Here is a 16323-nt window from a genome sequence, read left to right as displayed (position 1 = left end):
ACAGAGAGAAATCCGCTTTCTGTGCATATGGAACATTTCTGGGATCTTTTATTTCAGCTCATGAAACATGGGACCAACACTTTACGTTCCATTTTTATTTTTGTTCAGTGTAGCATTAGCGCAATGACTATCTGCTAGCATACTTGTGAAACTATCTCCAACTTCCTTCATACCAGACACAGACATAAAAATGGTATCTACGAGCTCATCTGACTCAGTGGAAGTAGATATAGGGCATCATTGCCTAAATTCCAAAGTATCCTTTTAATGACCAAACGTTCCTCAGTGGCGCTGCCATTAAGATGTTGAATGTCCATACAGAGCAGTACATTTGTCATTATAAGGACTGGCAACCCCATCCAGACATCTGGTAGATTGAGGTGTGGTTATGAATAAGAAGGAGTGGAGAGGCTGAGGTTCACTTCATGACCAAAGGTATGTGGACACCTGCGTGTCAAACATCTAATTCCAAAATCATGGGCATTAATATGGAGTTGGTCCCCCATTTGCTGCTATAACAGCCTCCATTCTTCTGGGAAGACATTCCACTAGATGTTGGAACATTTCTTCTGGGATTTGCTACCCTTCAGCCACAAGAGCATTTGTGAGGTTGGGCGCTTGCTTCCTTTCAGCCACAATAGCATTAGTGAAGTCGGGCACTGATGTTGGGAAATTAGGCCTGGCTCTCAGTCGGAATTCCAATTCATCCCAAAGGTGTTCGATGGGGTTGATGTCAGAACTCTGTGCAAGCCAATCAAGTTCTTCTTCCACACCAATCTTGATGAACCATTTCTGTATGGACCTCGCTTTGTGCACGGGGTATTGGCATGCTGAAACAGGAAAGGGCCTTCCCCAAACTGTTGCCACAAAGTTGGAAGCACAGAAACGTCTAGAATGTCATTGTATGCTGTAGCATTAAGATTTCCCTTCACTGAAACTAAAGGGCCTAGGCCGAACAATGAAAAACAGCCCAGATCATTATTCCTCCTACACCAAACTTTACAGTTGTCACTAAGCATTCAGGTAGGCAGCCTTCGCCTGGCATCCCCCAAACCCAGATTCATCCTTCAGGACTGCCAGATGGTGAAGAGTGATTCATCCCTCCAGACAACGAGTTTCCACTGCTTTAGAGTCCAACGGCGGTGAGCTTTACACCACTCCAGACGACGCTTGGCATTGCGCATGGTGATCTTAGACTTGTTGTTAAGTCGTTAAAATTTTAAACATTTTACTTTAAAATAAAAAATGTATTAGGAAATATATCAGATTGAGCATAATTATGATCTTGGTTTATGAAATATCTACAAAGCGAAAACGTACTCACAGATATTACAGTAATTTAAAACAAAGGCTCTTTAAATCAGATTTCACAAAAATACACAGACAATGTGCAGAAAGTTAAGCTCCACTCAGTGCCACGTCTCCAACAGCAAACTAAATATTACAGACTTCTTCAAACTTCTTAATCGTGTGAAAAACATAACATTCTCAAACTGTAAATAATTTTCAATCAGAACCTAAAATGAATGAATAAAAACTGCATTTAATAATTATAGGCAAAGGTTTTGATTTAGATGAATCATGATGATAGACCGGTCTTGATATATAGGTGTGTGTGTCTGCTCTCTAAGCTAAAACAGTCAGCAGGACAGGATGGTAGTCAGCCCAAAGAGGATGGAACAGAGTAGAGCCATCTGAACAACTCTTCTCTCTCACACAGGTTTCTGGTTTACTCATTTTCAAACTTGCTGTATGGGTGGTCAGAGTCAGGGACAAGACCTGTAAAAACAAATACAGAGAGAGAGAGAAATCAAAAGGAAAGATGGGGAACATTGAAAAACAGTGATTAGAAGCTGTTGGGTTATGACTGAGCTGTGTAGGGGTTGTACAGAGGCTACCTGGAGCATAGAGATCCTATTAAATTACTAGAGACATTAACCCTCAAAGTTCCAGAATGTGGTCAAAATAGCAACCATATATTGGTCAGGGAAAAATGCAAACGAGTCTAATTGGAATGAATGGCAGTAGAGGCATAATCCTGATATGTGATATCAGAAATTGTGTTATAGAATTGCCTCCCTAAAATACCTTAATAATAATACAGTTTATATTGGGTTTTATACAAATGCTATGTTTAAATAGCCTCTAAAATATATGCAAACAGACCATAAATGTCAAATGTTTTGTTATCTTGGAAAACTAAATGATATTTGTAGTTTTTTAAAATTTAACTAGGGAAGACGGCCTACCCCGGCCAAACCTGGAAGACGCTGGTTTGGCCAGGGACCCTATGGGACTCCCAATCACGGCCGGATGTGATACAGCCTGGATTTGAACCAGGGACTGTAGTGACGCCTCTTGCACTGATATGCAGTGCCTTAGACCGCAGTGCCTTAGCCCTGCAGTGCCTTAGCCCTATTTATACAATCAGTACTTGTTGCATTTACAACTTGTCTCAGTCCTATCATCAACTGATTTCAGCCAGTGCATGGCTGTGAATTGACTGCATTGTTTGAATGGAATGTTGGCAAATTGGTGGTTAAGTTAAAACCCTAATGGAATCATTCCTCTAAAACAGCCTGGCTAGCTAGCTAACAAACAAACATACAGTGCAGATACATTCTTCAAATTCATTATTTTACACACTATCTTAACAGCACTGGCAAACCATGGTTGACCAACTCCCTGATAAGATGGCTAACATTTTTCCCATCATAAGAAGGTTCATGTTCATCATGGATCATCATATAGTGGGCTCCAAAATTACTGGCAAATTACTGGCAATGTACAAACAATACTTTAAAAAATATAAACAATAAAATTATAGGGATAAACTCAAAATACCAACATGTGAGAAATACTGTACTTTATTAATGTTTCAATAGAACCCACCAAAATCATATAATTATTTAATACAAAATACATTTCACCAAAATCAAGGTTTCATAATTATTGGCACTCCTCATTTAGTACTTAGTGACACCACCTCTGGCAAGGATAACAGCATGGTCTTTTCCTGTAATTTTTGACAAGGTTAAGGAACACATTTGGAGGGATTTTGGACCATTCCTCTATGCAGATCCTTTCAAGATCCTTCACATTCTTGGGTTTGCGCTTATCAACTGCCCTCTTCAACTCAGTCCACAGGTGTTCGATTGGATTGAGGTCTGGCGACTGAGATGGCCATGGCAGAACATTGATTTTGTTGTCACAGAACCATCTGTGTGGATCTTGAGGTATGTTTTGGGTCATTGTCTTTTTGGAAAGTCCACATACGCCAAGTCCCAGCCTTCAGGCAGAGGCAACCAGATTGTCAGCCAAAATTGCCTGGTACTTGGTGGAATTCATTATGCCATCAATCTTAACCAATGCCTCTGAACCTCTAGAATTAAAACAGCCCCAAAACATCACTGACCCATCACCATACTTCCCCGTGAGTAAGAGGTGCCTCTCCTTGTATGCATCTCTGTTTTGACGCCAAACAGATGCAGTATCTGACCAAAACGAGCACCTTTTTCCAATCATAACTTAAATGATGCTTGACAAACAAAGCGCTTGCGTCTGTGTCTTGGGGTCATTAAGGGCTTTCTTCTGGCAACCCTTCCAAAGAGCCTGTGGTTGTGGAGGTGGGGTCTGATGGTGCTTTTTGAAACATGGTGACCCCAAGATGCCACCAAGGCCTGCAATTCTTTCACAGTGATTCTTGGGGATTTTGTTGCTTCTCTCACAATCCTCCTCCCTATCCTGGGGGGCAAAATGCATTTGCTTCCTCTACCCGTGAGGTTTTCAACTTCTCTACCCGTGAGGTTTTCCATTTCTTTTGATTTAAAAATAATAATTGCCCTGACAGTGCACCGTGGTATATTCAATCATTTGTGGATCTTCTTGTAGCCATTACCAGATTTATGAAGGTCTACAACCATCTGTCCTTTTGAACTTCCAGTTATTTTCTTTATGGTGTTGAATGACAAAGGGATATTGCATGCGTGTTACTTAATTTTTATACCCTAGTGAAAAAGGAACTGATGTAATGGCTCAATATACACTGCTCAAAAAAATAAAGGGAACACTAAAATAACACATCCTAGATATGAATGAATGAAATATTCTTATTAAATACTTTTTTCTTTACATAGTTGAATGTGCTAACAACAAAATCACACACAAATTATCAATGGAAATCAAATTTATCAACCCATGGAGGTCTGGATTTGGAGTGACACTCAAAATTAAAGTGGAAAACCACACTACAGGCTGATCCAAATTTGATGTAATGTCCTTAAAACAAGTCAAAATGAGGCTCAGTAGCGTGTGTGACCTCTACGTGCCTGTATGACCTCCCTACAACGCCTAGGCATGCTCCTGATGAGGGTGCGGATGGTCTCCTGAGGAATCTCCTCCCAGACCTGGACTAGAGCATCCGCCAACTCCTGGAGAGTCTGTGGTGCAACGTGGCATTGGTGGATGGAGCGAGACATGATGTCCCAGATGTGCTCAATTGGATTCTGGTCTGGGGAACGGGCGGGCTCGTCCATAGCATCAATTCCTTCCTCTTGCAGGAACTGCTGACACACTCCAGCCACATGAGGTCTAGCATTGTCTTGCATTAGGAGGAACCCAGGGCCAACCGCACCAGCATATGGTCTCACAAGGGGTCTGAGGATCTCATCTCGGTACCTATGGCAGTCAGGCTACCTCTGGCGAGCACATGGCGGCCCCCCAAAGAAATACCACCCACACCATGACTGACTCACCGCCAAACCGATCATGCTGGAGGATGTTGCAGGCAGCAGAACGTTCTCCACGTGAACCTGCTTTCATCTGTGAAGAGCACAGGGCGCCAGTGGCGAATTTGCCAATCTTGGTGTTCTCTGGCAAATGCCAAACGTCCTGCACTGTGTTGGGCTGTAAGCACAACCCCCACCTGTGGACGTCGGGCCCTCATACCACCCTCATTGAGTCTGTTTCTGATCGTTTGAGCAGACACATGCACACATTTGTGGCCTGCTAGAGGTCATTTTGCAGGGCTCTGGCAATGCTCCTCCTGCTCCTCCTTGCACAAAGGCGGAGGTAGCGGTCCTGCTGCTGGGTTGTTGCCCTCCTACGGCCTCCTCCACGTCTCCTGATGTACTGGCCTGTCTCCTGGTAGCGCCTCCATGCTCTGGACACTACGCTGACAGACACAGCAAACCTTCTTGCCACAGCTCGCATTGATGTGCCATCCTGGATGAGCTGCACTACCTGAGCCACTTGTGTGGGTTGTAGACTCCGTCTCATGCTACCACTAGAGTGAAAGCACCGCCAGCATTCAAAAGTGACCAAAACATCAGCCAGGAAGCATAGGAACTGAGAAGTGGTCTGTGGTTACCACCTGCAGAACCACTCCTTTATTGGGGGTGTCTTGCTAATTGCCTATAATTTCCACCTGTTGTCTATTCCATTTGCACAACAGCATGTGAAATGTATTGTCAATCAGTGTTGCTTCCTAAGTGGACAGTTTGATTTCACAGAAGTGTGATTGACTTGGAGTTACATTGTGTTGTTTAAGTGTTCCCTTTATTTTTTTGAGCAGTGTAGTTCCTTAACACGTAGATAAACCAGGAATTAAATTCCACTTAAGTTTAATTTTGGTAGATGTTATTTACAATAATATTTAAGGGTGCCATTAATTGTGAAACCTTGATTTGGAGGACATTGATATTTAATTAAATCAATAAATTAATTTTGTTGGGTTCCATTGAAACATTAATAAAGTACAGTATTTTTCACATGTTGGAATTTTGAGTTTACCTCCATAACTATATTGTTTACATTTTTTTGAAGTATTGTTTGTCCATTGCCAGTTAGGGGTGCCAGTAATTTTGGAGCCCACTATAGTTACATTGTCTAGGGGTTGTACAGGGGCTGGGGGGTGGTACAGAGGCTGCCAAAGGGGGGGGGGGGGGGGGTGGTACAGAGGCTGCCAAGGGGGGGTGGTACAGAGGCTGCCAAGGGGGGGTGGTACAGAGGCTGCCAAGGGGGGGTGGTACAGAGGCTGCCAAAGGGTGGTGGTACAGAGGCTGCCAAGGGGTGGTGGTACAGAGGCTGCCTTGGGGTGGTGGTACAGAGGCTGCCAAGGGGTGGTGGTACAGAGGCTGCCAAGGGGGGGTGGTACAGAGGCTGCCAAGGGGGGGTGGTACAGAGGCTGCCAAGGGGGGATTGTACAGAGGTTGCCATGGGGGCGATTGTACAGAGGCTGCCATGGGGGGGGGGGGTTGTACAGAGGCTGCCAAGGTGGGTTGTACAGAGGCTGCCAAGTGGGGTTGTACAGAGGCTGTCGAGATGATGGGAATGTGGTGCAGGTCATTAGGTGTTGTTTGATCTCTGAGGATTGACTGAGTGAAAGGCACACACACACACACACACACACACACACACACACACACACACACACACACCTTGTTTGAGTAGCAGACAAATGCCAAGCGGTCCCTAATGTATATAGACTTCAGTAAGCAGGGGGCATGTGAAGGAGACCACCATCCATCACTCTGTCATGTTGTCCATAAAGAAATGCACAATTTATGTGGAACTGCAACCAATACCACAGAGACATTAACACACACACACCTAGAGAACGTGAAGTGTATGGAAAGATCTCAAACTTGACAACACATCAATAACAGAGAAACATTCACTAGGAATAGTCACTTTTCAGAGAGCTTTAGAGTGATGTACCCCCCTCTCACACTTAACCAGAAGCAGATGTCTTCATATACACCCCCCCCTCTCTTCAGTCCCAGGGTCAGAGGCCTAGCATAGAGCAGAGGTTACAGTACCAGACTCCAGAGACACTCTGTCCTGCTTGTCTCATAACTCCCATAATTCATATAGACTGACTAAGGACTAAAAAATGCCGCCGACTTTCCCAAAAATCCTAGGTTTTCCAAAAACCTCAGTTGGATAATTCCTGGAATAAGGAGGGAATAAGCAGGAAGTCCAGAAATCCCACCCGCATTTCGGTCAACCCTGGGACTGACTGCAGTGCTCATATCTCCCATCATTCCTATTCACCCCAGGGAGCCCTCTGCCCTACAGACTGCTGTTCATTCCTTGTCACCTCACTGCTCCCCCCACTCTCATACACTGCCTGGCATACTGAATAAACCAGCTAACCGAGCCTTACGGGTTGTTACAGTATTCAGAATCAAGATATGACCTGAGACAGAGTTGGCCTGTGTTTCTGTATCAATGTTTCAACATGGGGATCTGTGTGTGTTATGCTGACCTGTACTAACATTCAGACGGTAATGAGATGCCCAGTATCTGACATCCAAAGTGTGACGCATCATGTTAGAATTGATTTCGAGAGACTTGAGGTAGAGTAACCAATATGTGGGCTGCGTTGGCTTGCTTTGGGACACGTTCACTACGCTGAATAATGCATTAACGTGACCGAGGATGGAAAGTCAATAAGCAACACCTTAGAAAATATGGAAATGGACGGCCCTATGGATCGAGGACAATGAATGCTGAATGCTCATCCCATTACGCCCAAGTTAAGCACATCAGGTCACAGAACATTAAGAGGCTTGTAAATGTACAGTCTCAGAAGACTTTCATATCAGGTGAAGTAGAGCAAGGTCATTGGGTAAGATTATATAAGGAAGTGTATCTTGGGTCTAATTGCATAAGAGGTTAGAAGCAGTCCTTGGTTCATATTAGATACAAGATAAGTTGCTAGTAAAAAGTTGAGACATACCATTGTATACATGTATGTAGTTCTGTCCTTGAGCTGTTCTGTATCACGGTTCATGTTTTGTGTGGACCCCAGGAAGAGTAGCTGATGCTATGGCAACAGTTAATGTGGATCCTAATAAAATAGCGATACGTACCATACTTCTTGCGGATGTCATCATGCCTCACCTTCCTCTCCACCTTCCTGTCAGAGTAGAGGACAACGCTAGTCATGTTCTATCACACAGTAACATGACAATAAGCAACACTGGAACATGTAATAACACGCTAACAGAAGAACACAGGATAATGAACATTAGGAAATGATTTATAAAGTCTTCTCAGTCAGTACTTCTGGGTAATGTAGGATTTATAAAGTATTCTCAGTCAGTACTTCTGGGTAATGTAGATTTATAAAGTATTCTCAGTCAGTACTTCTGGGTAATGTAGGATTTATAAAGTCTTCTCAGTCAGCACTTCTGGGTAATGTAGGATTTATAAAGTCTTCTCATTCAGTACTTCATGGTAATGTAGGATTTATAAAGTCTTCGCAGCCAGTACTTCTGGGTAATGTAGGATTTATAAAGTCTTCTCAGTCAGTACTTCTGGGTAATGAAGGAGATTGTGAATACAAGCCTCATACTTTATAAACCACCATTCAGTGAGCACTGTTACATGCACACAATTACACGATTATTGCGGATATTCAGATTAATATAATAGTTTGTTTAAAACGTTGACATGTTTTGCAAGAAGAACGATTTCCCAAATAATCCTGTTTACATGGACACGTCTGAACGGGACTTTTGATAAATGCAGAAAATAGCCAATCAAAATAAACATTCTACCACAACGACCATGTTATTTTATCTAAGCCTATTTGATTCCGGGTTAGGACATATAAAGTTTGTATGTGAAAATTAATTCTAAGATGCATACTTTCTGTTTTTCCAAACTCACTTCACTCGTGCATAAGAGGGAGGCTTGTGCTACCGGTGCTGGTAAATGTGCAGATCAATTACACTGCTGGAACACAGATTCAACTGTTTACATGTCCTAATAATTCCAAAGATTGCTCAGGAAACCAGGTGTTATATGCGTATGCTTACTTCAATTTAAACCTTGCGCTGATTAAGCTAAGCAGACTAAGGTGTTTACATGACTATTGCCATACTAGGCCTACTGCCATAATCCCTTTAATGTCCAATTATTATTGTGCATGTAAACGTACTCAGTCAGTGGGTGTTTCTGCTAAACTTGTTACATGTTGTTTCACACTGCTGCTTTTAGCACCTCAGCTTTCTCACCAGTGACACTTCACAGTTGCTGCACCATACTCCCCAGTCTCCTCAGAGGAGCCCCGCTTAATGGAAGAACTTTGCCCAAGCTGCAAATACCTTTTCAAGTCCATTTACGGACTGCAGTAGCGGAGATATCAAATATGGTTGTCAAAAGCAATCAATAACAAAAGTGGCATCTATATCTGTCCTCTACAAACAAAAAGTTGACTCCACCCTCCATCTTGCTGAACGAAGCTGCCATGCCTTAAAGTGGCAGCATTAAGCCTTTAGACATCTGACATTATTTAAGGCGGCTTTAGTGTCATTGTTTACCTCCCCATGGCCCCTGATAGAGGCTCGTAAACAACAAGACGCTGTGTTTTACACCGACATGGCCAGCAGTAGGTGAAATACGAGCACAGGGCAGGCTGAGGAGCCTGCCACCCAGCCATCGCTCTAACTTTATGGGGGACACAAAGGAGGCAGGTAGGGGAGGGGGTTGTGATTGTTTTGTTGGCCCCTCCAGGGACGTAAATTCACTGGGTCCCCAGTGGCAGTCCCACACAAAGACAGACAGTGTAAATCAGTCTGGGCTCTTTAATGCCAGGTAGTGATCTTGGAAGCAGCAATCAGTGGAGGCAGGCAGGCTGACAACACAGGGAGCAGAGAGGAGCAGAGGCTGTTCTGACCACAGACTACCATCTGTCTCCCCCACCTCCCTCCCTCTCAGCTGACTGACTCCCACATAACCATGCACGAAGGCAACAAGTGGGAGGGGAGGAGGGAGGGTGAGCAACCGGAAGAAAATGAAAAAGAGCGAGAGGGTTGAATACAATCTCAAAGACTCAAGTGCACTCTGTCTTTCTAAACTCGCTCTCTAACGCTGTCTTAGACCTCCGTAAACCCCTTGGTTTGATAGGGAGTCGGGACAAACTTAACCTATACCCTGTGTTATTTCAATGGGCCATTCTCCAACATAGAGATACAGTAAAAGTCTGTGGAGTTTGGATGGTGGGGATGTGATAACTTATGTCTGTTTAGTTGTTCTGTAGAACATTCCCCATCTGTGGCTCAGATGACAGAGGGCTCAGAGCTCTTAGCTGTGCCCTAACCTCTCCATCTGCAGACTCTGGGGATGTGCTGTAAACATGCTGTAATCTCTCTAGAGGCTCCCTCCTCTCCCATGGTGCCTAAAACAGGCCTGGGTCCCCTCTGTTCCCATCAGAACACCAACACTGTCTATGTAGGTCAGTACACTAACACAGACTATAGTGGTTTGATCCACATCAGGAACTGACTGAGTGAATATACTCTACATTCCTTGGCTTGATAGAAGAAAGGTTCACAAAGGCTGATTTAATTCAGAAACACACAGTGAGCCTAAACTCCCCAGTACACCACATGATAAACTTACTGTTACCGACAGTCTTTCTGCATGACTGACTGCTCACCGCGTTAAACAACACATCAGGCTATCCTCGGTGGACGACAGGCGGGAAACAATTGAAAGAAAGGCTGAAACATTTATGTAAAGGGAGGGGGGGGTTCCAGACCAGCCTTAGTACACCGTGATTCAGTGTAGGAGGAAGTGTGGCTCAGAATCCCATTACTAACACTACACTACAAGATGTAGTAGCATGTTCTATACTCACCACACACCTATAACCTCATTATCAGCTGCTGAGGACTAAGAACTGGAGTCAGTGATTACAATCCTCTCGGTTGGTGTTTGGATGGACACACACACACACACACACACTTCTCCTGGAGACGGTTCTGCTTGAAGAGCCGTAGGAACAGCGCACCAACTGTTCAAATCCCCAACCGTGACAGAGAACGTCTCTATAGATGATCACCAACAACAGAGTAGAAAACTCTGAATCTGACTGGGTAGCTGTGGGAAGCGCTTGCGATCATTGAAACGGATATAAGCACCTCCCCAAAAATCGAAGCAACTAACAGTGTGGGCTCACACAAATCATGGTGTTGATAAAATGGGGCATCCTTTAGTAGTGGTTTGAAAGCCAGTGTGAAGCAGAGGGTGTGATAACTAAGGAATCCTTACCGTTCATCAGCACGCTGTCTGATCTCCTCTCTCCTCCTGGCAAACCTCTCCTCATCTCTGTCTGGCCTGGTGAGACAGAGACACAGGCAGCGTTACAATCCCCTTGAAACATCACGGTTTACAGACAGAGACACACTAGCACAGACTGGTCTTATGAACACACTGTCCTTGTACAGTATATTATATGATATACTTTGTCTCCAAGTGGAAATGAGACTTAGTATTCCTTGTCAACAATAACACTGTTAAGATCTGTTGTATAGAACAGCTGTTGCGCTTCACTTTGCATAGATGCTGCCAACAAGAAGGAATCCTGTATCCTGTTATTCTGCTGGTTGTGTTTAATGCAAAAAAAGTGAGGCTGCTGTTGTGTGAGCTTGGAAAGGGGAGAGGTTCTGACAGGTGAGAGGTTCTGCTGGGGAAACGAGAGAGGTGTCATCTTTGTTAATTGGATGTAATCTTAAAATGGAACAAATAACTTTGCCAATATATGCAGAGGCATTCCAATGATTGGGAGGTGAGAAATATGAACTGTGTGAGCGTGTCTGTAGAATTTCATTTCGGACAGACATGTTGTTTCATCTTCACGGCCTTCATGTTTAGTTAGGATAGATGATTGAGCTGCACAGAGCGGGTGCATTTAAAATGGCTGCCAATCAGGGTGTCAGGCCAGAAAGCACTTGATTGACATGCCGTTTTAAAACATTCCACTATGTAGTGACAGTTTCTTCTTCCTCCCTCCTAGAATCACATAATGAGCAGGACAAGATCACCATCTAGGACTGTACCTACCGGTTTTAATAAAAGGGTATAATCACTGTACATGGATGGCGCACGTGAATAGAGATTTGCATTTTGAATAATTTCATGTTGGATGTAACAAAGGATATGAGTAATATTAGCACATTTTTGAGGAGTCTGATATGGTTAGAGTGGAGGTTTTCCTAGGATAATGATCAAGACTGACTGATAAAGCCCTTGCATTCTTTGCAAGTATCCCTTAATATTAGGCGAGAAAGGGCAATTCTGTGACATCACTTCCTGTATTACCCTGATTGACGTTTCTTGCAGCAACAGCAGCAGCAGCAACAGACTGCAATGCTGATGATGATGGTCCCGCCTAACACTGCCATGGCAATGATCAGAGCCTCGAAGTTCACTGGAACAGAGAACAGGTCAAAGGTCAAAGGTCAAGATATGAACAAATAACATGCTTCAAGTTTATTACATTTTTAAGTGAATTTCACACACGTTCACAACACTATCCTTTATCAAGGATGAAGAGAACATTTCATTATTCATGTGATTATGCATTTATTCTATCATAATGACTAATAAACCCATGAGGAATCAAACAGATTCAAATGAGGGGTATAAAGACTGCACTGATGTTGATTGGTAGAGAAAGTCAGATATGCAGTATTATTTAATTAGCCTGAGCAGTACCAGCCTGTGATTGAGTGATATGAAAAGCTCAGCTTGGCACTCAGACCACTATTCAACAATGCATCTTTGTTAGACATTACTGCCACCTGCTGGTGTGTTTTTGAAATTACAAGTGGGGTTTTAAGTCTAGATTTTTGTACTTCCTCGATTTAGTTTGGACAAAATAAATGTTGGTCAAGAATTGCTGCATATTCTTCTTACCTGTGGGTTTTGAATGCATGAGTCACAAGTTGAGAAGGATTTAAACTGATTAGTAACTAATTTCGACAAAGATGGTTGTTTCCAGATTCTCATGTCATAAAACATTGTATTCTTAATTAAATATGCCAATATGTGTGTCAGGGAGATTTTTTCAGAAAACAAAATAATAGATATCTTCTTTAATGATTAAAATGATCATAACAGTGTGGAATGTGTGTTATTCCTTATTATTTAGCCCTGGTATCTAACCCCATGGTTGTGCTCAGAAACCACATGTTGTTGTCATCTGTGGCCCAGAGGCCTGTGATCAGAGCCCCTGCAAGCAGCTTCAGCAGGCAGCCCCAGTGTGTGAGTGTGGATCAGTCAGTAGGGGGGCTCTTTAATCAACACAGAACAGCCAGAGGGGGCAGGCTGACTGACATATACTAGGCCTGAATGAGCCACGGCCTGTTCACCCTGCTACCATCTAGTAGAAGGCGGAGACAGTACAGGTGCATCAAAGCTGGGACCGAGACACAGCCATTAAACTAACTGTTTTAAAGTCCCTGAGCAGTTTCCTTCCCCCCCGAATCTGAGTTAAAAATAATGCCTGTATCTTTGCAGTGATTGGGTATATTGATACACCACCCAAAGTGTAATTAATAACTTCAACATGTTCAAAGGGATATTCAAAGAAATGTTTACTTTTTTACCCGTCTACCAATAGGTGCCCTTCTTTGCGAGGCATTGGAAAACCTCCCTGGTTTTTGTGGTTGAATCTGTGTTTGAAATTCACTGCTCGACTGAGAGACCATACAGATAATTGTATGTGTGGGGTACCCGAGATGAGGTGGTCATTCAAAAAACATGTTAAACACTATAATTACACTGACATTATGGAGTATTGTGTGTAGGCCAGTGACAAAATCTCTGTCTTTAACAAACACAACCAAATGTAGAAAAAGTCAAGGGGCGTGAATACTTTCTCCGAGGCCCGTTTATGAAGAACACCACCCAGTTCACGAAAATGATTAGCTCCTACAGAGAGTGAGTTACGTGGCCGTGGCTTACTATATTATGCAGGCAGACGCATTCCGTTACTGTTTGAACGTTAGAAAAACGAGTGACCTAAGCGACTTTGAGCTTGGTATGATCGGCAGTGCCAAGCGCGTCCTTTTCCAGTATCTCAGAAACTGGCCAGCCTCCTGGACTTTACAGGCACAGTAGTGTCTAGGAATGGTGTCACAAACAAAAAACATCCAGTCAGCGATAGTCGTGTGGGTGAAAACAGCTCGTTGATGAGCGAGGTCAAAGGAGAATGGCAAGAATTGTGCAAGCTAACAGGCGGGCCACAAACAGGCAAATAACGGCACAAAAGTGGCGTGCAGAACTCTTCCGTCCTTGTCACGGATTGGCTATTGCAGCAGACGACCGACCACTCCTGGTTCCACTCCTATCAGCTAAAAACAAGAAGAAGTGGCTCCATTGGGAACACGAGCAGTACATGACCTCATCCTGCCTGGTGTCAGCGGTATAGGCTGCTGGTGGTGTAATGGTGTGGGGAATGTTTTCCTGGCACACGTTAGGTCCTGTGATACCAATTGACACCTTGTAGAATCCATGCCCCGAAGAATTTAGGCTCCACCAACCACAATCAGAGGTACTATTCTGTATTAATCTGACTGTTGCTATATTGACCTTAACAGACACCCAACTAAGCATGTGGTCCGCCATGGGCTGATGTGGGTGGAGGGCGGGCTTTTGTTCTAGCAAAGTAGTAACACGCTTGATTATACTAATTCATGTCTAAATCGAACACTACAATAAGTTGATTAGAATTAAAGCCTGCACCCACATCAGGAGGTCTAATGGGAGGTCACATCAAGTAAAACTTAATTTCACTCACCCCAACACACTCCCCATCGTGCCTGTGACAGTTTACACACTGCAGGCGGAGGCAGAATGTAGCTCACTGGGTAGTCTGTGCACGTGTCGTTGGTCATGCACCACAGGCACTGAGAAAAGACAAGACACTCATCATTAGCCTAATACTTAAATTCTCAAAGAGTTGAAATGCGTAGGATCACCTATTCCCAGCCTTCACCCATGTCCTTGACTGTGTCCATCAATTTAATGCATTTCTATTAGTGATGAGGGGTGGGGAATTGATAATTACATAGAGTTATTCTTTTTGATGATATATCATACTGCATCGTTTTGACAATATCACAATATTACTTCTGTGCTAGTTGGCTGTACCTATACCAAAACTCCAGTATCTTTCCTTCAAAGATTGTTTTCCCTATTTTTAAATCGGAAGCCAATTTGTTTACAGTACTTTTATTTCCATGACTGCTCAAACTTGTCGTTTTCTCGTCCCTCTGCAGCAGACATATGGTGCGCAATATGTTTGGAACATCGAATCGCAATACATATGGAATAATGAGAATCATAATATATATCGTATCGGTATCTAAGTATCGTGATAATATCGTATAGTTAGTTCCCTGCTCTAATTTATATTGAGTAACTTAAAATAGATTCAGACAGATTAACGTTACTTGCAATGATGTGACCCTTGTACAAAATGGTACAAATGTACAAAAAAATACATATATTATTGAACATAGACCGAGTGATAACGTAAACTTGGTAGCGAAGGCTATACAGACTAGAATGCTTTACAAATAGGAAGTGTTACATAATATTCTGCTTACCTTTGGGTTTTGAGTGCATGAGTCACAAGTTGAGAAGGCTTTGCAAGCTGAAATGAAAGGAAATGTGTGTTCTTATTTGAATTCAGTAAGGCTTAGCTGTGCTCTGCTAAAAAATAGGCTAAATCGCCACACTGTCTACAATTGTGCATGTCACACCAACTCAAAGTTGATGATTTTTGCTCACCTAGCAAGCTAACGTTAGCTGATGACGCATTTCACTTATAGTTAGCTAGCTAGCCATCGAAACCTTGGAAGCGACATAATGCAAACAAATAAATGTAACGAGCAATGACAATACTGAATGCTGTTGATACATGTCGTAACCAAAAATGTAGGAATAGTATCTTACAATTCAATGGCGTTGGCGTAGTACTAGTGTGACATTCTGCTCGGCTAACGAGGACATAGGTTACAGCCACAACAACAAGCAATGAGCTCATGATTCCCCTCTCTGTTTTACTCATGTTATGATGCTATTTTGAACGACTCTATCTAGCTACACCTTTCACTTTCTAAAGCAAGCAAAAACGTAACTCTCGAAGTTGCTAACTCCCGTTCTAATAATCTAAACAAATGACGGAGTTACTTCCTGGTTCTCTTCTAGGTTGAAGATACTTTCCATAAAAGGACGAAAAAGCACATACTGACACCTAGTGCAGGGCGCAGTACAAGCGAGAGTGCTCACATTATCCACCAGGTTGCGGTACAACACCATCAACCTGGTACCTGCAGAGGAAAAAAATACGAATTGCCATTGTCATAAATTATCAGGGTAACTATCAAACCAGTTTCCCATTGAGGGTGAGATCTCATTTCCGTCGTCAGATTTAATATGCTTCTGTGGTTAGACTCCATGCCAATAAAGCCTTTTGGATGTAATTTAATTGAGCGAGATGAAGGTCATATGTATCTAATTCGA

The 16323-nt window shown here is 43.1% G+C and overlaps 1 protein-coding gene across 1 annotated transcript; it reads right to left on the bottom strand.

Moving 5' to 3' along the window:
* Positions 1 to 1267: 1267 nt before the first annotated feature.
* LOC110539113 (pituitary tumor-transforming gene 1 protein-interacting protein) lies at positions 1268 to 16078 on the bottom strand. The gene is made up of 7 exons (XM_021626094.2): positions 15754 to 16078; positions 15405 to 15451; positions 14594 to 14702; positions 12112 to 12220; positions 11062 to 11127; positions 7875 to 7921; positions 1268 to 1779 (listed from the first exon to the last, which is right to left on the bottom strand). Exons 1-7 carry the CDS (start codon positions 15866 to 15868, stop codon positions 1730 to 1732), a joined length of 543 nt encoding a protein of 180 aa, XP_021481769.1. The 5' UTR covers positions 15869 to 16078; the 3' UTR covers positions 1268 to 1729.
* Between the last annotated feature and the right edge of the window lie 245 nt (positions 16079 to 16323).

Source organism: Oncorhynchus mykiss, chromosome 2 (genome assembly GCF_013265735.2).
Source record: "Oncorhynchus mykiss isolate Arlee chromosome 2, USDA_OmykA_1.1, whole genome shotgun sequence".
NCBI classification, from domain to species: domain Eukaryota; kingdom Metazoa; phylum Chordata; class Actinopteri; order Salmoniformes; family Salmonidae; genus Oncorhynchus; species Oncorhynchus mykiss.
This window is presented reverse-complemented; position numbering and strand designations above follow the sequence as displayed.

Excerpts from the sequence above, each read along its gene's own strand:
- LOC110539113 (XM_021626094.2), bottom strand. The coding sequence starts at position 15,868 with ATGAGTAAAACAGAGAGGGGAATCATGAGCTCATTGCTTGTTGTTGTG. Across the intron at positions 7,922-11,061 it reads AGACAGCGTGCTGATGAACG|GAAGGTGGAGAGGAAGGTGA; the intron begins GTAAGGATTCCT and ends CTACTCTGACAG. Across the intron at positions 1,780-7,874 it reads TGACATCCGCAAGAAGTATG|GTCTTGTCCCTGACTCTGAC; the intron begins GTACGTATCGCT and ends TTGTTTTTACAG.